This window comes from Neovison vison, chromosome 11 (genome assembly GCF_020171115.1).
Source record: "Neovison vison isolate M4711 chromosome 11, ASM_NN_V1, whole genome shotgun sequence".
NCBI lineage: Eukaryota > Metazoa > Chordata > Mammalia > Carnivora > Mustelidae > Neogale > Neogale vison.
In genome coordinates, this window is record NC_058101.1 from 127,392,771 (window position 1) to 127,416,662 (window position 23,892).

At 37.0% G+C, this 23,892-nt stretch overlaps 1 protein-coding gene across 1 annotated transcript in view; it reads left to right on the forward strand.

The window, feature by feature from the left end:
* Nucleotides 1-264: 264 nt before the first annotated feature.
* Nucleotides 265-23,892, forward strand: part of GLRB (glycine receptor beta) — a 100,582-nt gene continuing 76,954 nt past the window's right edge. Inside the window, exons 1-2 of the mRNA XM_044224684.1 lie at nt 265-321; nt 2,007-2,156. Of these exons, the coding sequence (XP_044080619.1) occupies nt 2,035-2,156 (122 nt within the window). The 5' untranslated portion in view covers nt 265-321; nt 2,007-2,034. The remainder of the gene's footprint in view (nt 322-2,006; nt 2,157-23,892) is intronic.

Consider the following 23,892-nt stretch of genomic DNA (forward strand, 5'->3'; position numbering starts at 1 on the left):
GCGCTCGGAACACCTTTTCCCTCCCCCGGCCCGCCGGCCCGCTGTCGCGCCAGTCCGCCGTCCCGCCAGCCCTCCTGGCTCCCGGCAGCGCGGCCCGCGGACCCGCAGCGGCCCGGAGCGCGGCTGCGGACGCCCGGCGGCGGGGCGCCACGGCGCAGGCTCCGCGGCCCGAGCAGGCGCGTCAGCCGAGCTCGGCGGTGGCGCGGGCGGCGGGGACGCAGCTGCCCCCGCTCTGCGCCCGCCGCACCCCCAGAAGCCACCGCCGTCTGGGCCCCGAGCCGCCGCGTCCTCGCCTGGCGGCTGCGGGTGGGGGCGCCTCGGGTAGGTGTGGGGGGCTCTTGGCTGGGGTGGGGGAGGAGGGCAGGAGAGGACCCGCAGAGGGAGGCGGCGGTGGTCTGGGGACGGGAAAAAACGCTCTGCGGAAGGACCGGGTCAAGCCTGAGGTGGTGGAGGCGCGGGGAGCACTGCGGCGTGCAGGGGGAGGCGGCGAGTGCTGCCCAGCGTGGGTAAAGGGGCGCGGGGCGCCCGGCAGCCGAGTCAGGGATGCAGCGATCCGGTGGCGTCCGCGGATACGCTCCGGATGGAAGGATGCTGAGACCTGGGGGGAACTAGGAGAACGCAGGATTTGCGGGGAGGGCTCCTTGCCTTGTTTTGTGAAGCTCTTTCAGTCATTGCAGCTGTCCCCTTTGAAAGGTTGGAGGTGAAGACAGGGAGCATAGGGTTGGATTTCTCTGGCCCCTTCAAACCGTTGGGACGGCCCTCCCGTTTTCCTGGGGAAGAATGTGGAGGTGGGAGAAGTACCTGCTGCTGTGGGCAGAGGTGTGTGGAAGCCGATGCCACCGTGGGATGGGGGAAGGGAACGTCCAGTGGGAAGTTGACAGAGGAGAACCTTCTGTTCTTGCTCTGGTCATGATAAGCCCTCTCTGTTGTCCTCGGAGAGGGGGCCTGGGAAGAAGCCCTCTGGCTTGCCATAGGTGCTGTAAAGGATACATGGAAGAAAATAAGAATTCCTGGGAGAAAGGGAGGTGCAAAATATGACACAGGAGAAGCAAAATTATAAGGGTGAGATAGGAATTAAGTGAATGGTGAGGAGTCTGATAGATCTCTTAGTCTGCAGAAAACAATGATGGAGAAACAATTTATGGTTTGGAAATGAAGGGCTTCAATAAATATTCCAGTGTTACTAGACACTTGAAGTTCTTCTTCATCTTCTCCTTCTTTTTTTTTTTTTTTCCCCTTAATGCATCGGACCGGCAACAATATAATTATAATTTGAGCATAGAAAGTGTTATTAAAATAGGTCTAAGAAGATTATTTTAAAGAGTCTGACCATACTTGCTAGTTTTTTTCCATATTATGTTACCTAGAATGTAGAGTCAAAAATCATCTTCGATCAATCTTAATATCATGAAAGTGGGAAAGCCAACAAAATACCTTAAGTCAATATGCATCCTTTTTGGGTAAAAGGTAACTTGCAAATTTAATGTGTATAAATAAAAACAACGAATTTAAAGTGTGAAGTTTTGATGCTACTATTTTTCTTTTATCTCTGTCAATTCTTTAATCTTTGTGATTAGAATAGTTTTATTATTTTTGAAAAAAATATACATGCAAACTTCAAAAATATAGAAATTGAAAAAGGAAATAAAAAATCCAAATGTACAAGAAGAAGGAAACCATTTTAACACTGTGTTACACATCCTTGCAGGTAGTTTTCTAAGCATATATTGAATATTGTGCAGTTCAATGTCAATTTATGATTTTCTCTAACATAAAATCAGAAATTTTGCATACTTATCTTTTATACCTCCTTGGGGTTGTATTTTCTAAGAACCGTTATTCCATTTAACCTTTACTCACAAATATATAATGAAGGCCAACCACATTGGTTTGAGCAATGAGAATTTCATGTACAAATGTACTTGTCCTTTGGGTAGTAATGGTCATACTCCCTAGAGTCCTATTGTTATCACGTTATGTAAACCTTTTCTTGTTCTTTCTTGTAGATTGATCTCCTGAAACTTAACTTTCAAGATGAAGTTTTTATTGGCGATTGCCTTTTTTATTTTAATTTCCTTATGGGTTGAAGAAGCTTATTCTAAAGAGAAGTCTTCAAAGAAAGGGAAGGGGAAAAAGAAGCAGTATCTATGCCCATCGTACGTCCTTCATGTCTTATATTATTATATGGAGAAATATTAGTGCATTTTTTATCAAAGTAAGGTGGTTTGTTAAAGCATATCAGCAGAACTTTTCATATCAGAATATGTACCCATTGGTTTCACAAGAGATGTTTAGAATGTGATAACTAATACCTAGTGCTTAAGATAAAGTTTTATAAAGTTTTGTTCATGCTCTAGGATTATACAATTTATGTACATATTTTATAAAATTAGGAAAAAAATTACTTTCTTTCTTACCCTAAATAAGGAGCTATAATTGGATACTGAAATTCCATGTTTTGAGCAAGAGCAGTTCAAAAAGATGGTTTTAAAAATTCCTAAAAATGAATATCAGTTTAAAAATTAGCTAAAGTATGATTTTTAAGGTATATTTCATTTATGTTGATGCATGGAAGAAGAAAATTCACATGGTAGATCAGTTTTCTATTTCAATATTATTCTGCAAAGGGCTTAGATTGGAAAATTATTTTTTTCAAAATTGGATATTTTTCAAAAATGGATATTTTTCCTTTTCAAAAAAGGAATATTTTTTCAAATATTTCAAATATTTTTCAGAAAAGGATATTTTTCAAAAAATACGTCATGAAATTTGAAGTTACTTGTAAAAACAAAATCTAAATCTGAAACACCAACTCCTCCTTTTGTGGTTTGGACTTTTTTTTTTTAATAAGAATGGTTAATATTACTGGCGAATAACAGCATATTTTTTTTATAATACCTAATGGTTAGAGCAATTGAAGAGTTTGTAAGTAAATAACTTTCATAAATATAAGGGATCTTTAGGTAATAAGATCACATATGCAGTGATCTGGAATAAAAATTAATTTGCTGTTATAGGTCATTTTTTAATTAAGATATTTTAAATGTCATATTGATCATGGGTGACATCTCAGAATCAACATTATTCAAAGATAGACCATGATAGTTTTGTAGATATTCTGTATGAGATAGGAACATTTTGGGAAGTTTATTTTGTTAAGAAAGGATATTAAAATTGATATTTTGGGATGGATATCTGTCTGACCATGTGAGACTGGAAGTCTGGAGTCAGTATCATGTACATATAGGTTAGCATTAAATAAAGTTCCTGATTTAGAAGTATCTCTTGGTTTTCAAGTTTATTAGTCCTACTTATTTCAGTGCTGCAGAGTCTGATGTCAGGGCCAGATTTCTGTGTGTATTACGGGATGGCCCTGAGTTACATTCACGTGTCCCTCCTTAGCTGTCTGCCCAGTTGGATATGAAGTATCTGGTGGGGTAGGTTTAGGAATAATCACCATCTGCAATTATTACTATTCTTCAGTGTTCAGAGTTTTTGTGTCACAACCAGGAGATAAGCCTGTTAGCAAAATGGACATTGTCAGGCCTTACTCCTCCCAAGGGAAAGGACACATTCTCATGTTTTAGCTCTTTTTGTATTTTTTACTTGATGAATGTTGGCATATTGATACAAACTGTTGCATACATGTTACAGTCATGGTGACTCTATGTGTGTGTCAGGCCAGCTTCAATCAGTCAGGTTTCCCTATATGTGGAAGCTGATAGAACTCTCTTCCACTACCTCTTGCCTGTCCCCCAGCCTCCGCCCCCAATCAAGTGTCATGAATCAAAGAGTTCGGAAGCTGGCAACAGCAAGTCTTAGAACTACTATGTATCTTTTTTTTTTTAATATGTTTAAGATTTTAAGATTTTATTTATTTATTTAACAGAGAGAGAGATAGATCACAAGTAGGCAGAGAGGCAGACAGAGAGAAAGGGGGAAGCAGGCTCCCTCCTGAGCGGAGAGCATGATGAGCTCGATGAGCATGAGAGCTTGATCCCAGGACCCTGAGATCATGACCTGAGCCGAAGGCAGATGCTTAACCCACTGAGCCACCCAGATGCCCCCCCTTTTTTTTAAGATTTATTTATTTCGGGGGTACAGAGAGAGCAAATCTTCAGGCAGACTACCCATTGATTGTGGGGCCCAACATGGGGCTCAGTCTCATGACCCATGAGATTACAACCTGAACAGAAACCAAGAGTCCAGTGCTTAACCAATGGAGGCACCCAGATACCCCTCACTACCATATATCTTACAATGGTCTTTTAGAAGGCATTCTGTCCCTTTTCAGAATTATGCTATTAAATTGTCTTATATATAAACTGGCTATATGTTTACAATGTCTATAGTTATTTAAGACAGATTTTTAAAGTTAAATCTAGTAGGTTAAGAATGAAACAATAAGGTTCTCTTGCTGAACATTTAAATTGACAAATAGAAGGCCCAACATAGACTTGGTAAGCCCATATCATGGTATTTTAAATACATTGTGTAATTAATTGAAATTTTATTTTTGAAATTTTCTACCATGAAATTTAAACTTTTTATTTTATTTATTTTATCTTATTATAATTATGAGACTAGATAAAACTTTATTAATAGTTGCCATGGTGATGCTGCCAAAAAACTGACTTATTAAAAAACAAGCGTGCCTTGGAGAATAAGATTTATGTATTTTTTTGTTTGAGCATTTTATCAGAATTTTGATTTATTGACACTAAATTATGAAATTCAGAAGACAATAGCGTTTTCTCTGGCTGTGTTTGGATCCATTATACATAATTCCTTGGAATATCCAGATTAAGAATCTCAGCTATTATAATATGCTGTGAAAGAATATGCAGATCCTTTGTATCTTGGAGAATGATCCAGTTAGCCCATCTTGTATGAGTTGATAAAGTATAAAAACATTTTGACTAAGAGGAATATTTGAGATTATGAAAGTTAGGTACAGACCACCATAATGCTTTTCAATATGGTGAGATCTCCCTCCGTGGTATTTTTATTTATTTACATTTTTTTCTTTTTGAATAGAATTGAGGAAGCAATGAGGTTGTATACACACATGCAGTTAATGTGTGAGTATTGCAAACATGAGCAAAGATTTCCCATTTTACTATTGTAACAATATTCTGTCCCCCAACCAAGACTTAAAAAGGTTTTAAAATGAAGAAATAGAAAATTCAGGGTCCTTAAAATTCTAGGGATTAATTTTGATGTTGAGCTTGAATTGTATCATAAACTTTTACTGGCTCTTTTACTATATATTTTTTTAACTTACTTTGTTTTGAGATGCTATAACATAAATTTATGCTATTGTTTTTTATGTTTATAAGTGAAGCAGTAGTACCACACTGACAAGGTTTCTGATAAATTTCCTTTCAAAAACTTCAGAAATTTAAAACACATTAAGATATAAGAAATAAACTATAAATGAGAAAAAAATTGATTAAGTCCTTGGATAGAGTAAGCTTTTTATTTACAGCTTGAATTTAATGTTAACCTTTATTTATTGGTCTCTCCTCTTTCTATAGAGTCGGCCTGAGTGATTCCATCCAAATCTATGGCTGTAACTACCATGTATTCACTGTTAGCTCCAAAGGCTCTATGTCCATCTCAGACTTCTTTGAAGAATGCCATATCCATACATCCAATATTTTCTACCTGGCTCTCCTATTTTGACCTCAAACTCAACTTCAAATGATAACACTTGAGTTCAGAAATCCTCCCCATCACTCCTGATGCAGGAGTAATGCATTCCTTATCTAGGAAATGCATTATCTAGGAAACGATACCTCTACTTCTTTTCCCAACCAAAATGCTGGGCATCTCCTTAGACCTTCTCTTTCTACTGAAGCATCTCAAATTCAGTAGTGTCCAAGACTTCTCAATTCCATCTTTCTCACCCCCAGAATATGTCCTTCATTTTCACTTCCCTGTGGGTACTGTGTTAATTACTTCTCTCCACCCATTTTCATGAACTCTTTATTAGTCTCCCTTCTTCTTGTCTTCCTCCATCAATTCATATTGGACACTGACCCTAGAGGATGTGTTCTAAATCTTCAATCTAAGCAAGTAATTCTAATGCTTAGAACCCTTCAAGCACCTCCATAGCTTTCTGTGGCTTCATAGATAAAGCTCTTGATGAACTGGCCTCTGGCTCATTTCTTGGCTGCACATTTCTTGGCTCCACACACACAGCTCTTGCTGAACTGGCCTCTGACACCTGCATCTGTGTCTTTTTATCCAGCCCCCCTCTCACCCAACACATATGAGTCAGGTCTCATATACACTTGATCTTTCACACCTCTTGGAAGTATGCTTTCCTTTACCTGAAATGCCAATGCTTTCTTTTTATCTTTAGTTAATTCCTGCCCCAGTGGTCTTGTCTAAATCTGTGGCTATAAATATCATCTTTCACTGTTGACTCTTCTTAGAAAACAATATTCAGCTGAGTAAACTGGAAGATCTAATTGGCTTTATTAAGAAATTCAAGAATTAGGCAGTATTCCATCTAGCAAGTAGAGAGATGCTCTGAAGAGTTATACAAAATGGAAGGTTTTTATGGGAAGAAGTTATTAGCAAAAGAAAGGATTGCTTCAGGCAAGGCTACCTTCCCTTAAGGGGAAGGGCAAGGGATTTTATTGGGTAGATTACCTCATCTTTTGGGGGATGGAGAGGGCACATGTGACAGATTCCTCATTGATGCTGGTCAGGAAATTCCTGACTAACCAGTTAACACTACATTTTTAGGGTAGGTTGAAATGTAGTCGGGTAAGGTATTAGGTCCATATTTGGTGACTTGACTGAAGTGACACCATTTTGAGCCAGTGGTTTTCTTTTTAAGGCACCTAAATCTGCATGCCTGGCCCAGACCTCTCTCTGAAGAGCACCACACCCATATAACCAGATTTTAGTCTGACGGACCCACAGTGACCTCAAACTCAAACCTTGCTATCTCCTTTGGGAAATCTTTCCTAATCTGATAATTTGATTTAGATAATTACACTCTATACTTCCATATTTCCCTAATTGTCTATCATGTTTATAATACTATGGCAATCATCAATTAGAATTGTTGCTTTCCCCACCTGATTGTAAGCTTCTTGGGAGTAGCATCTACTACTCAATCACCAGAGATGATATCAATTTAGTGCGTGACACAAATTATACATACAATAAAAATTTGTTTAAAGAATGAATAAAAATCCAAAGATTTTTGGCTCTTATAAATCTTATATTTAGATTTTGTTAAGGAACTTGAATATAACTTATATAGTCCCTATGGACTATATTTAGAAGTATGGTCTCAGTATAGGGATAACTAGATAAGTTAACAACTGGGTAATTAGTGAAACATTTCCAACCTGGATGATGTTTCCTGATGAAATTTTGGCCTTATCGTGTTTAACATTTTATCAATGACTAAAATAAGACTGTATGGATGAGATACTTATCCAAACTGAGAATCATGTGACTTAGGGACATATAATGAATATCTGAGACAGAATTAGTATCCACTATGATCTTGAAGGGACAAAGTAATGGACTGAAACTAAAAAAGGTCGATGGAAGTATAAATTGCACTTTTGCCCAGAAATCATCTGTGCAAGTATAGGATGGGGGAAACACAGTATGGTAGAGGTCATTTGAGGGAAAAAAAAATAGATAATACAGTAATGATTTATATACATATATATGTATTACATGTAAACAATATATATGATACAAATGAGTATAAGTATATATACTTATATACTATATACTATACTTATATATTCTATATACTTATATACTATAAGTATATATACTTACTTAAATTAATATTTTTATTTTACCAAGTTTATGTTTACTATATTACTTCACTTAATAGGATGATATTTAAAGCAAGACTTACAGAGATTTCTGCATTTTGCTAGTCATATTTTCAGGGGAGAGAAATAAGAACAATTGAGATCATTAAAATCATTATCATATTAGGGAGACTTAAAGAAACTGAGATACTTAAAGTTGTTTTCAAATTGTTGAAAAACTGTGATGTAGATGAGAAAGTAGACTTGGCAGTTGGCACCAATAATGAAAACCAGGACTAATGAGCTGAAGCTAGATATTTTTAGCTCTCAGGAAGAACTTTCTGATAAGAGTTTTGCCTAAATATAATTGACTGGGAAGGGAAGTAGTAGAGTAGTATATGACTGGTGTCACTTGGCATTGAGGGGTAGTTATTTAGCAGACATTTTATAGAAAGTTTGAACATTGGTTGGGTGGTTTGACCAGATGGTGATACTTAAGGTCATTTCAATTTGTCAGATTTTTAAGATTCTTTGATTCTAATATATTATATTTGATTATGGCCTTACTATTGTCCAATAGAATGAGATAGAATAATTTAAAAATTTTATCTCAATACATGTTTAGACAGATCTGCCTTTATTTTTGGCACATTGCCTTGGGATGCTCTACCATATAAAATAAATATTATCTTGGTCCTATATTAATAATAAGGATTTAAAAACCTTCAGTAGTAGAATTTAATCTTGGAATTTCATGAATAATCATATTTTAAAAGGATCTCTTTCAAACCCAGAAAATACTTCTCTTTTCTGATCTAAACCAATAGGCAGAAATATGTCTTACATAGTGATTGGGGGATGACAGACATAAGTGATCCAATTAATGCTTACCATAATTTATAAGAAGGTGTAGGTTTGCAAACTTATATTTATATGTGTATTATATATGAAACCAGAACATGTTAAAATATACTTTCAGTGTTGCCTGAGTGGCTCAGTCAGTTAAGCATCTACTTTCGGCTCAGGTCATTATTCTGGGGTCCTGGGATAAAGCCACACATTGGGCTCCCTGCCCAATGGAGAGTCTGCTTCTCCTTCTGCTGCTCTCTCTCTCTGTCAAATAAATAAATAAAACCTTTCAAAAAATAAAATACACTTGCAGAATTTTTGTTTGAATAAACAAAAATAAAACAAGACAGAATTATCTCAGTAAAAACATTACTTGTCATTTCTATTTGTGCTCCCAGCAGATATAATAACACTTCTAAATACTGGATTTAGGGGCACCTGGGCCTCTCCATTGGTGAACCATTCACTCTTGATTTTGGCTCAGGTCGTGATCTCAAGGTTGTGAGATCCAGCCCCATATTGGGCTCTGTGCTCTGCTGGAAGTCTGCTTGAGATTCTCCCTCTCCCTCTCCCCTCCCCCCACTCACATGTGCTCTCTCCCATGCTCTTCTCTCAAGTAAATAAATAAATCTTTAAAATTCATACATACATACATACTGAGTTTGACCAGGCTGTAACCTCTTAGCACGTGCTGCCATAGTTTACTATCATTGAGCTTAGGGAACCTTCCACCATTTGTTGAGGACTGTTTGAATTTCAGGTGTCTGATAGCTTATAGTAAGCGCACTAATATGTTTACAAGTTTAATTTAAAATCTCTTTTCTCCTACTTGGCCCAAACTTTTATCTTAGGTATGGAGAAGCTTAATAATAAGCCCTAAATTAGTACTAGGTGAGGGCTGCTATTACTTACATTAGTGTGTGGTCATGTTAGTATGAATTTATCCTGTCTTCTTCATGATCTTTCCTCCAGACCATTGGTGCTCTACCTTTAAAATCACGACAAGGAAATTTTTACTGTGATTCTGTGTGCACTAATGGAAAAATTGTGATTTCTTTATATTAGTTTGTTCATATACTAAAAAAAAAATGTGAGTTTAAGTGTTACTCTCTGTTATGAGAATTTTTTTTGTTTCCTTTAGAGATATACTGTACCACTTGATAATAACATTTGTACACATCAGTTTTATGTGGTAGAAGGGTAGGAATACTGAATAATCAAAAAGCTACTACGTGTTGTGTAAGTATACTATTAGCCATTTTCTTCCTATTCTAATTCACTTACCTACTATTGATTTATAGAATAGGTTGATTTTAGTTTAGTTCTAGTTTCTTCCTAGTGGAAATGTTGATGATAACTGCATTGGCCAAAAGATGGAAGGCAATTGCAAAAGGTTATGGGTAATCTCGGTAATGAATACGATTGAAAATTGCCTACATTATTCTTACTATAACATATTTAGGTTGAATAGTTCACTGATGTTTAGTTATACATTTTCTTGCTACCTGTTGAACCTGGGACCTCAGTCCCAGCTGAGTGGCATGCTTTTCTTTTGCCGTCAGCTGAATTAATGATCTTCCCTTTCCAAATAATTTCCCAGGTTTTAAAACTGGCATCCTCATTACTCTAGCTACTCAGGCATGAAATTTAAATGGAACCTGTCTTTCTATCTCTTAGAATTATTTCCTATATCTGTCAGGTTCATTGCATCTCCACTTACCATCATTTTGAACAGTTTTCATCAATATTTTTCTAATTATTTACCCTATTTTTTCTGTTCATTATCATTCATTTTGCATATGGTTTCCATTTTCATCTTGTTAATATTATATTCAAGACCCACAGTGTCTTCTTATTGCCTGATGGGTCCCAGTGCAGACTCTTTACTTTGACTTTCAAGGGCCTCTGTAATTTGCATCCCAAACTTTATGTGAAACTACCCTATTTTATTTTATTTTTCCTTTGGTAGATTTTTTTCTCATCTTTTTTTTTTTTTAATTTAATTTAAGTTTTTTCAGTGTTCCAAAATTCGTTATGTACCACACCCAGTGCTCCATGCGATACGTGCCCTCCTTAATACCCATCGTCAGGCTCACCCAACCCCCTACCCCTGTCCGCTCCAAAACCCTCAGTGTGTTTCTCAGAGTCCACAGTCTCTCCTGGTTTCTCTCCCCCTCCAATTTCTCCCAACTCACTTATTTTAGAAAGGCTGATCTACCTTCACTCCTAAACTTCTTTTGCCATTGCTTATGCTTAGACTTGTTTATGTGTAGAATGACAACTTCCTGCATAGTCCTTCAGGACTCATCTCAAGTAGTACTTTGTCTTATGAAAGTTTTAAAATAATTAGAAGATTCAGTTGAGAATGAGGTTAATATAAATTGATAGCATGCGATGGCTATTTAATACTTTTGTCTTGGACACTGATAGAAATACTATGTTTAGAAAGGAAAAAAAAAGTTAATATGGTGGGTATAAATTCTGGTTGCTACCGTGTGTGGTGGTTAGAATTACATCAGAGTTTGTCCAGGGAATCATGATCAGGGTTTGAAGGAACATGAAAATTTGTTGTTTGATCAATTGCACTGTGGGTTGTTTTTCTTGAAGAATAGAAGAATAATTACTTGCTGTTTGAGGAATTACCGCATGAGGTAAACTCGACTTCTTTTGTATGATGTCAAGTTATAAAGCCAAGACCAAAGAGAAACATTGAGGAAGACAAGTTCAATTTTAAAGGATATGATAGAACTGTCCAAAAATAAAATGAATTTCTTTGGGTGGTTCTTTGTTGCTACAGTGATTAAACATAGTTTGGGTAGGTATATTACCCAAGTCAATCATCACTGGAAAGTTACAGAATGTGAAAGTTCTTTTTTGTCCTCAAAATTTCAGAAGTCTATGATTAGAACTTGTGTTCACTCCCTCTCCTTTTTATTTTTTTTTAAATTTTTTTAAAATTTATTTATTTATTTATTTGACAGACAGAGATCACAAGTAGAGAGGCAGGCAGGGAGAGAGAGGAGGAAGTAGGCTCTCTGCAGAGCAGAGAGCCCGACTCAGGGCTGGATCCCAGGACCCTGGGATCACGACCTGAGCCGAAGGCAGAGGCTTTAACCCACTGAGCCACCCAGGCGCCCCTTCACTCCCTCTTCTTGATCTTTTTGAATCTCTTTTGTCCATACTGTATTTTTTTTCAAAGATTTTATTTATTTATTTGACAGAGAGAGACACAGCGAGAGAGAGAACACAAGCAGGGGGATTGGGAGGAGAAGCAGGCTTCTAGCCAAGCAGATATCCTGGTGTGGGGCTTGATCCCACGACCCTGGGATCATGACCTGGGCTGACGGCAGACACTTAATGACTGAGCCACCCAGGCTACCCATACTGTATGTTTTGACATTTGATTTTATTTAATACAAATACTCTTTATATGATATCTTTTATTTTCTAGTTGAACTATATTATGTATGTATTAACTCTAATACATGTATATATACACATCTTATTTAATATATATATGTGTATATATACGTACACATCCATCTCATCTCAAATATTTACAATTTATTTAGATTGTTAACACAATGTATTAACTCTAACCATATATAACAAGTGTGTTCATACACACTTATTATGTAGCATACATAAATGAGACTCTTATGCAAAGAATCTTGAAGTGGGCAACATATAAAAGTGTGTGTGTATATATATATATTCACGCATGTATGTTTAACCTATATGTGAAAGTGTGTGTGTGTGTGTGTACACAGACACATACACAGTTTTATATTCTGCTTACTTCATAATTCTTTCCTTAAGAGCCTCACTTATGCTTGCTAAATCAAGCAGAATAAAATGGGTCACTGACTCTACAGAAAAAAACAAGTCTTTTGATTGGTCAGTGGCTCGCTGGAACTGTGATTAAAGGTAGCACTTCTAAACCTGTACTGTTTAAAGTTCCCTTTGTATGTCTGCTAACTCATGATGACATGGTAGTATAGGCGAAAGAACACTGCTGTATCTCAATTAAAGCTGTTGTTGAGTGGCTTTATGACTTTCAGTAATTCACTAATTTTAGGGGCCATCTCATTTGTATAAGGAGGTTTGATCCCAGTAGTCTCCTAATTTCACTCATTCATTCATTTATGACAGCTGTATCTTGTAAGACTTTACCAAGTTTTATTCATGATTCTTTTGGTACCTTTATATCCTGTGTTAACTATTTTTGTTTTTGTCACTGTTTTGCTTTCATATTCAAAACCAGTCAAGCCAAACCAACAGAAAAATACACAAAACTCTGTTTCTTGACCAAGTTAATTACAAAGAGATCTAAATTTTGAACTTGGTTTATCAAAATGTAAGCATTTAACTGAATCCCAAAGTAGAATAATGTATGCGGAAGGTGAACTGTTTGCTTTCTTAGCTTACCAATTTTTATAAAAAAGGAGTTTAACTTATAAAAATGTACTTTTTTTTCCCTTTGGAGATGAATAATACAATAATACAGTAAAGTCTTTTCAGAATATATTTGCAGAACTCTTCTCTATTCTCTTTGTGCTACTACCTAAAAGAGGCACATTGCTTCTGTGTTCCAGAAAGCAGAGAACTTTTTTAACTGAGTTCCTTAACCATAGATATTTCATGGAAATTTACACTTAGAATTCATGAAGCAAATTATTCAAATTTATGTACATACAAATAACTCCTCTGAGAGATGATGTAAATACAAAATAATATTTCTAGAGCTCTGATTGGAATAACAGCAAAACACTGATTAAATCACTAATAGAATATGTTGGGTAACTTGAAACATCTGACCTTTATTAGTCCTCTTGTGAGAGAACAATAGTATGAATCTGTGATATTTAGCGAAGGTTACTATTCTGATTTCTGAGAATAACCTAATAAAAAGGCCAACTTATTAATGATTGGTTGTGTAGTGAGTATTCTTCCCCACCGATAGTTAGCTTCCCGTTAAACCATGGGGGTGGCTGACAAAACGATCCAGGGGTCTAACTGTAACACTCTTTAATATCATCCAGAAGTTTTGTACTCATTTGATTATAATATTTTTGGCTTAATTCTACAGATGTAGATGTTTTCAGTTATTAAGAATCTGTATTGATTTATTTTGTGTGGTGATCTAGTCTTGGCTGGGTCCTCACTATGTTTCCAATAATCCTTGTACTTGGCCCTTAGTGCTCTACTTTTCTCTCTGTCTCTCTAATAATTGTTTCATCCTTTATCCTGAATCTTAGCATGCACTCTTAGCTTTTGCTTAAAAAAAAAAAAAGAAGCCACTGGGCAGGAACTCACCCAGTGTCTCCCTGTCTTCACACTAAAGCTACCTATAACATCATCCTTTCTTTTCTCCTTTGCTCCGGACTTAACAGGAAGTGACTTCTTTTGTTCATCTTTTCCACGCTTTTCTGACACCTATCTCTATTATCTTACCTTTGCTGGCCCAACTTTTCAATATGCTTTTCTTCTTTGGCTCTTTTTTTTTCCTCTGAGGGCTTACAAAGTTACAGAAGGGTCTCTCAGTTGAGAAACAAAGAACATTTTTATAGTCCTGTTGCATTAACTTTGTTTTGTTTTCCCTGTGTTCACTGCCATATGTCTTAAACTAATCGACTACAATGGTCTATACTTTCTCAGGGATATTCATTATTTATTTTTCCCTTCCCTTCCCTTTCCTTTCCTTTCCTTAAATTTCTTTAAATTATGAAAGCCATACACTATTGGGTTAACACATGAAACAATATGTACCACTTAGTATTCTGAATACTTACTCTCCTGTAGACATTAACTGCTGCTTCATTGTACTTTTTGGTAAAGATACTTTATTCCTTTTAACCAAATCTACTGACTTTCCTTTGAGTCCTTCCATTACTTGGTAAAAACTAATGATTGTAATGAGAACTAATGAGTTTCTTACTCATCAATTTTCCCCTGAGTAATTTCTGCTTTATCTGTAGCTCTTTCCACATCTTTACCTCTAGGAGTAACTACCCATGTGAGTTCCCGATAATTATTTTCAGTATTCTACTGGACCCCAGAGTTAATGTATGGAACCAGCCCTTCCGTCTGCATTTCCCAGCTTTGTATTCAGCCATTTGTGAGAAATAGCTGAAGCAACTTTCTTCCATGAGATGTCTCCCTGATTATCTCATCAGTTACTTATCCTGTTGATTCTTGTTTAGAAATGACTCTTGCATCTGCTGTTTCTTCTCATCCCCACTAGTATAGTCTTTGCCAGGCTCTCATCATTTCACCTGGAATCTCTTATTGCAGTTACTTACCCAGAAGCCTGAATTCTGTCCTATCTTCTCCACTTTAGTTCACACTGCATGGTAATGGCTCTCAAATTGTTGGTCTGGGCACCCCTTTATAATCTGAAACACTATTGAGGACACAAAGAGTTTCAGTTTATGTGAGTTATAGCTACTAATACAGCCTTATTATAAATTGAGACAAATTTTTAAAAAATTTATTAAATCACTTAAAATAAGCCTACTCATTACACATTAACATAAAAAACTTAATTCTTGTGAAAATAACTATATTTTCAAAAATAAAAATAGTAGGGAGAGTAACCATTGTTTAACATTGTTATATATCTCTTTTAGGCTGGCTTAAGGGAAGACAGCCAGATTCTCATATTGGTCTTGTGATATATTGCTTTGATTGAAATAGGTAAAGAAAATATACCTCAGACATGTAATTAGAAATGGGAAGAGTATTTTAATAGCCTTTTCATAACTGAATATTCTTCTTTAATGCCATGTCAAAATTTAACAAGTAATAGTTGCAATGTAAATTTTGAAATCAGATTAGTGACCACTCTATTTTCTGTTGCAATAAAATCCACTCGTTTTACACTTTTTCTTAGAGTTTCTTATTTTTATTACTGTTCGTATTTTTTTGGTGTCTTAATTATTTTTGAACAATTTAATTTTCACTTTTTTCCAGTTTTATTGAGATGTACTTGACCTGTAACATTGTATTCGTCTAAGGTGTACAACATAGTTATTTGAGATATGTAAATATGGTGAATGGATTATAATTAAGTTTAGTTAATATCCATTAAACCTCACAAGGTTACACATTTTTTTTCTTGTGATGAGAACTTTTAAGATTCACTCTCTCAGTAATTTTCAAATATACAGTATAGTCTTATTAACTGTAGTTACAGTGAATGGCTATTCTGCCCAAACTTGATTTTATAACATCCTGCATTGGTCATTAGGAAAATATAGGTATGCTTGGCTTTGCAAATGTTGACATATTTCCTTATAGAATGTCAAAAAGTCACATCCATTTAATGTCACGTCTGATCTCATTGGAAAGTCTATTAAGTATTGAAAAGCTGTCAGGGTCATGGTGATGAATATTAAGTTTCCCAAAATTCCACATTTTTTGTAAAAATTTACATTATTTTATTGGCAACAAATGCTATGCTCTTTTTAGTTTTTGTTGAAGTTGTAAGATGTCTTGATTTGCTGTTGAAAAGTTATTCATTAGATATCTTAAAACTAAATGACCATAGCTTTTCTGTGGTGTTCCATGAAAATGGTGTTCCATAAAAATACCACTGCTAGAACATCATTCATCCGAGTGCTTTTCATAGGAACAGTTAACATAGTTTCATATGCAGCAGAAGTGCTGTATGGATACTTCCCTTTTTTTTTTATACAGAATATTAAGACAATGTGGACTTAAATTTTAAAATTCAATAAACTTAGAATTTTTTATTTCTCCTTCAAGAACATCACTTATGAACACTGTTTTTAAATTATTTATTTATTTAATTACTGCTAGCATGCAGTAAGTAGTAAAGAATACAATGACTATTAGTGCCTATTAATATTATTTTCTTGATGCAGTTTTATTCACTATTGCTTTTGCACCATCAGTGCAAATGTCAGTATTGTGAAACAAAGTAAATGGTATTTTAAAATAATAATTATTATTATGAAAATAGTTTTGACTCTGTGGACCACTAGAAAAGGTCTTGGGTACCTTCAGATCCTTGTGGACTACACTTTGAGAACTGCTGTTTCATAGGGTCAACAGATTTGTGATGCCCATTATATATCCAAGCATTTATTTCTCTCTCTTTTTTGAAAGATGTATTTATTTGATTAAGAGTGTTGGGGGGAGGGGCGCTTGGGTGGCTCAGCAGGTTAAGCCTCTGCCTTCGGCTCAGGTCATGATCTCAGTGTCCTGGGATCAAGCCCTGCATTGGGCTCCCTGCTCAGCAGGGAGCCTGCTTCCTCCTCTCTCTCTCTCTCTGCCTGCCTCCTCTCTGCCTACTGTGATCTCTGTCTGTCAAATAAATAAATAACATCTTTTTTTTTTAAAGACCTGAGCTGAAGGCAGAGGCTTAACCCAGAGCCATCCAGGTGCCCCTAAATAAATAAAATCTTAAAAAAAGAAAAAAAGAGTGACAGGGGGAGGTGCAGAGAGAGGGAGAAAGAGAATCTTCAGCAGACTGCCTGCTGAGTGAGGAGCCCCTTGGGGAGTGCTTGACCCCAGGACCCTGAGATTATGACCTTAGCCAAAATCAGGAGTCAGATGCTTAACTGACTGAGCTACCCAGGCGTCCCTTTCTCTTTCCACTTCTGCTTCCCACCGCTGTCATGCCTTCTGAGTGCTGAACTTCTCAGTGATCCAGGTCCTTCCCTGAGTCTGTACTATTGTTCATACTGTCACCACCTCCTCAAATTTGCCCTCACCCTCTACCTTTTACCTGTTACATGCTTCTTTATCCCTTCAGCCCCAGCTCAAAAGTCACTGACTCTAAGAAAGCCGAACTCTATACACAATTAAATGATTAAGAAATAAAATCAATAATGACAAATTTGAAGTGAAATTAGTTGAATTAAAGAGGAAGAATGAGATTGAGGTTCCAGAGAGGAATAGGATTCACTTTGTTACTAACTCACAGTATGTCCTCCAAGATAAGTCATCTTGGATCTTAAAAATTCTGATCTGTAAAATGAAGGAATAGCAATATGATTTATGAATTTCTCACAGTAATTGGGAGAAAAGGTTATTTGGAATTTTGACATGTGGAAGCAATGTTGTCCTGAGTCAGAAGACCTTAGTTCTATTCTAGAACACATTAATACATTTGTGACCTTGAATGAACAATTGTTTTTCCTCTCCAGTCCTCAATTTTCTCATCTGTAAATTAGAAATAATAATCTCTACCTATTTCATAGAGCTTCTCTGAAGGTATAATTTGAAATTTATGTGAATGTATTTTCTGAACTGTAAAAGTTTTACGAAGTGAACTACCTATGGTAGTGTATTATGGAACCCTTTTTTAGGGGTTCAAAGGAATTTTGCATATTTTATATTGTTCTTGATCTCATTTTTCTATTTTTTTCTTTTTATTTTTTTAAAGATATATTTTTATCCCCAGGGGTACAGGTCTGTGAATCGCCAGGTTTACACACTTCACAGCAATCACCAAAGCACATACCCTCCCCAATGTCCATAACCCCACCCCCCTTCTCCCAACCCCCCTCCCCCCAGCAACCCTCAGTTTGTTTTGTGAGATTAAGAGTCACTTATGGTTTTTCTCCCTCCCTATCCCATCTTGTTTCATGGATTCTTCTCCTACCCACTTAAGCCCCCATGTTGCATCACCACTTCCTCATATCAGGGAGATCATATGATAGTTGTCTTTCTCCACTTGACTTATTTTGCTAAGCATGTTATGCTCTAGTTCCATCCATGTTGTCACAAATGGCAAGATTTCATTTCTTTTGATGGCTGCATAGTATTCCATTGTGTATATATACCCATCTTCTTTATCCATTCATCTGTTGATGGACATCTAGGTTCTTTCCATAGTTTGGCTATTGTGGACATTGCTGCTATAAACATTCGGGTGCACGTGCCCCTTTGGATCACTACGTTTTTATCTTTAGGGTAAATTCCCAGTAGTGCAATTGCTGGGTCATAGGGCAGTTCTATTTTCAACATTTTGAGGAACCTCCATGTGTTTTCCAGAGTGGTTGCACCAGCTTGCATTCCCACCAACAGTGTAGGAGTGTTCCCCTTTCTCCGCATCTTCGCCAGCATCTGTCATTTCCTGACTTGTTGATTTTAGCCATTCTGACTGGTGTGAGGTGATATCTCATTGTGGTTTTGATTTGTATTTCCCTGATGCCGAGTGATATGGAGCACTTTTTCATGTGTCTGTTGGCCATCTGGATGTCTTCTTTGCAGAAACGTCTGTTCATGTCCTCTGCCCATTTCTTGATTGGATTATTTGTTCTTTGGGTGTTGAGTTTGTTAAGTTCTTTATAGATTTTGGACACTAGTCCTTTATCTGATATGTCGTTTGCAAATATCTTCTCCCATTCTGTCAGTTGTCTTTTGGTTTTGTTAACTCTTTCCTTTGCTGTGCAAAAGCTTTTGATCTTGATGAAATCCCAATAGTTCATTTTTGCCTTTGCTTCCCTTGCCTTTGGCGATGTTCCTAGGAAGATGTTGCTGCGGCTGAGGTCGAAGAGGTTGCTGCCTGTGTTCTCCTCAAGGATTTTGATGGATTCCTTTCTCACATTGAGGTCCTTCATCCATTTTGAGTCTATTTTTGTGTGTGGTGTAAGGAAATGGTCCAATTTCATTTTTCTGCATGTGGCTGTCCAATTTTCCCAGCACCATTTATTGAAGAGGCTGTCTTTTTTCCATTGGACATTCTTTCCTATTTTGTCAAAGATTAGTTGACCATAGAGTTGAGGGTCTATTTCTGGGCTCTCTATTCTGTTCCATTGATCTATGTGTCTGTTTTTGTGCCAATACCATGCTGTCTTGATGACAACAGCTTTGTAATAGAGCTTGAAGTCCGGAATTGTGATGCCACCAACTTTGGCTTTCTTTTTCAATATTCCTTTGGCTATTCGAGGTCTTTTCTGGTTCCATAAAAATTTTAGGATTATTTGTTCCATTTCTTTGAAAAAAATGGATCGTACTTTGATAGGAATTGCATTAAATGTGTAGATTGCTTTAGGTAGCATAGACATTTTCACAATATTTATTCTTCCAATCCAGGAGCATGGAACGTTTTTCCATTTCTTTGTGTCTTCCTCAATTTCTTTCATGAGTACTTTATAGTTTTCTGAGTATAGATTCTGTGCCTCTTTGGTTAGGTTTATTCCTAGGTACCTTATGGTTAGGGGTGCAATTGTAAATGGGATTGACTCCTTAATTTCTCTTTCTTCTGTCTTGTTGTTGGTGTAGAGAAATGCAACTGATTTCTGTGCATTGATTTTATATCCTGACACTTTACTGAATTCCTGTACAAGTTCTAGCAGTTTTGGAGTGGAGTCTTTTGGGTTTTCCACATAGAGTATCATATCATCTGTGAAGAGTGATAGTTTGACTTCTTTGCCGATTTGAATGCCTTTAATTTCCTTTTGTTGTCTGATTGCTGAGGCTAGGACTTCTAGTACTATGTTGAATAGCAGTGGTGATAATGGACATCCCTGCCGTGTTCCTGACCTTAGCGGAAAAGCTTTCAGTTTTTCCTCCATTGAGAATGATATTTGCAATGGGGTTTTCATAGATGGCTTTGATGATATTGAGGTATGTGCCCTCTATCCCTACACTTTGAAGAGTTTTGATCAGGAAGGGATGCTGTACTTTGTCAAAGGCTTTTTCAGCATCTATTGAGAGTATCATATGGTTCTTGTTCTTTCTTTTATTGATGTGTTTTATCACATTGACTGATTTGAGGATGTTGAACCAACGTTGCAGCCCTGGAATATTTCCCACTTGGTCGTGGTGAATAGTCCTTTTAATGTACTGTTGAATCCTATTGGCTAGTATTTTGGTGAGAATTTTCGCATCTGCATTCATCAAGGATATTGGTCAATAGCTCTCTTTTTTGATGGGATCCTTGTCTGGTTTTGTGATCAAGGTGATGTTGGCCTCATAAAATGAGTTTGGAAGTTTTCCTTCCATTTCTATTTTTTGGAACAGTTTCAGGAGAATAGGAATTAGTTCTTCTTTAAATGTTTGGTAGAATTCCCCTGGGAAGCCGTCTGGCCCTGGGCTTTTATTTGTTTGCAGATTTTTAATGACTGTTTCAATCTCCTTACTGGTTATGGGTCTGTTCAGGCTTTCTCTTTCTTCCTGGTTCAGTTGTGGTAGTTTATTTGCTTCTAGGAATGCATCCATTTCTTTCAAATTGTCAAAATTTGTTGGCATAGAGTTGCTCATAGTATGTTCTTATAATAGTTTGTATTTCTTTGGTGTTAGTTGTGATCTCTCCTCTTTCATTCAGGATTTTATTTATTTGGGTCCTTTCTCTTTTCTTTTTGATAAGTCTGGCCAGGGGTTTATCAATTTTATTAGTTCTTTCAAAGAACCAGGTCCTAGTTTCGTTGATTTGTTTTATTGTTTTTTGGTTTCTATTTCATTGGTTTCTGCTCTGATCTTTTTGATTTCTCTTCTCCTGCTGGGCTTAGGTTTTCTTTCTTGTTCTTTCTCCAGCTCCTTTAGGTGTAGGGTTAGGTTGTGTACCTGAGACCTTTCTTGTTTCTTGAGAAAGGCTTGTACCGCTATATATTTTCCTCTCAGGACTGCCTTTGTTGTGTCCCACAGATTTTGAACCATTGTATTTTCATTATCATTTGTTTCCGTGATTTTTTTCAATTCTTCTTTAATTTCCCAGTTGACCCATTCATTCTTTAGGAGGATGCTGTTTAGTCTCCATGTATTTGGGTTCTTTCCAAACTTCCTCTTGTGGTTGAGTTTTAGCTTCAGAGCATTGTGGTCTGAAAATATGCAGGGAATGATCCCAATCTTTTGATACCGGTTGAGACCTGATTTAGGACCGAGGATGTGATCTATTCTGGAATGTTTCATGTGCACTAGAGAAGAATGTATATTCTGTTGCTTTGGGATGAAATGTTCTGAATATATCTGTGATGTCGTTTAAGGCCTTTATTTCCTTGTTGATCTTTTGCTTGGATGATCTGTCCATTTCAGTGAGGGGAGTGTTAAAGTCCCCTGATATTATTGTATTATTGTTGATGTGTTTCTTTGATTTTGTTATTAATTGGTTTATATAGTTGGCTGCTCCCACGTTGGGGGCATAGATATTTAAAATTGTTAGATCTTCTTGTTGGAAAGACCCTTTGAGTATGATATAGTGTCCTTCCTCATCTCTTATTGTAGTCTTTGGCTTAAAATCTATTTGATCTGATATAAGGATTGCCACTCCTGCTTTCTTCTGATGTCCATTAGAATGGTAAATTCTTTTCCACCCCCTCACTTTAAATCTGGAGGTGTCTTCGGGCTTAAAATGAGTTTCTTGGAGGCAACATATAGATGGGTTTTGTTTTTTTGTCCATTCTGATACCCTGTGTCTTTTGATTGGGGCATTTAGCCCATTAACATTCAGGGTAACTATTGAGAGATGAATTTAGTTCCATTGTATTGCCTGTAAGGTGACTGTTACTGTATATTGTCTCTGTTCCTTTCTGATCTACCACTTGTAGGTTCTCTCTTTGCTTAGAGGACCCCTTTCAATATTTCCTGTAGAGCTGGTTTGGTGTTTGCAAATTATTTCAGTTTTTGTTTGTCCTGGAAGCTTTTAATCCCTCCTTCTATTTTGAATGATAACCTAGCTGGATATAGTATTCTTGGCTGCATGTTTTTCTCGTTTAGTGCTCTGAAAATATCATGCCAGCTCTTTCTGGCCTGCCAGGTCTCTGTGGATAATTCAGCTGCCAATCTAATATTTTTACCATTGTACGTTACAGACTTCTTTTCCCGGGCTGCTTTCAGGATTTTCTCTTTGTCACTAAGACTTGTAAATTTTACTATTAGGTGACGGGGTGTGGGCCTATTCTTGTTGATTTTGAGGGGCGTTCTCTGAACCTCCTGAATTTTGATGCTCGTTCCTTTTGCCATATTGGGGAAATTCTCCCCAATAATTCTCTCCAGTATACCTTCTGCTCCCCTCTCTCTTTCTTCATCTTCTGGAATCCCAATTATTCTAATATTGTTTCGTCTTATGGTGTCACTTTTCTCTCGAATTCTCCCCTCGTGATCCAGTAGCTGTTTGTCCCTCTTTTGCTCAGCTTCTTTATTCTCTGTCATTTGGTCTTCTATATCGCTAATTCTTTCTTCTGCCTCATTTATCCTAGCAATGAGAGCCTCCATTTTTGATTGCACCTCATTAATAGCTTTTTTTATTTCAACTTGGTTAGATTTTAGTTCTTTTATTTCTCCAGAAAGGGCTTTTATATCTCCCGAGAGGGTTTCTCTAATATCTTCTTCCATGCCTTTTTCGAGCCCGGCTAGAACCTTGAGAATTGTCATTCTGAACTCTAGATCTGACATATTACCAATGTCTGTATTGATTAGGTCCCTAGCCTTTGGTACTGCCTCTTGTTCTTTTTTTTTGTGGTGAATTTTTCCACCTTGTCATTTTGTCCAGATAAGAGTATATGAAGGAGGAAGTAAAATACTAAAAGGGTTGCAACAACCCCAGGAAAATATGCTTTAACCAAATCAGAAGACATCCCAAATCGTGAAGGGGGGAGAAAGGGGATAAAAAGAGTTTCAAAAAGAAAGAAAGAAAGGAAAAAAAAAATTAAAAAAAGAAAATGAATAAAGAAAAGTATAAAAAAGAAAATGTATATATATATTAGATAAACTAGTTAAAAACTGTTAAAAAGGAAAAGGGTAAAAGTTAAAAAAAATTTACAAAAGAAGAGAAAAAAAATGATAAAGAAAAAAATTACTTTAACTGCAAGACTAAAAAATCACAGGGAGAAAGCCATGAGTTCCGTGCTTTGCTTTCTCCTCTTCTGGAATTCTGCTGCTCTCCTTGGTATTGAAACTGCACTCCTTGGTAGGTGAACTTGGTCTTGGCTGGATTTCTTGTTGATCTTCTGGGGGAGGGGCCTGTTGTATTGATTCTCAAGTGTCTTTTGCCCCAGGCGGAATTGCACCGTCCTTACCCGCAGCCAGGCTGAGTAATCCGCTCGGGTTTGCTTTCAGGAGCTTTTGTTCCCTGAGTGCTTTCCGTAGAGTTCCGGAGGACGGGAATACAAATGGCGGCCTTCTGGTCTCAGGCCCGGAGGAGCCGAAAGCCCGGGGCCCCACTCCTCAGTGCGCCCTCAGAGAACAGCGCCAGTATCTCCCGTCTGCCTGACCTCCGGCCGTGCTCCGAGCTCACCGAGCCTGCGACCGTTTCAAGGTAACCCGGAGCTGTGAG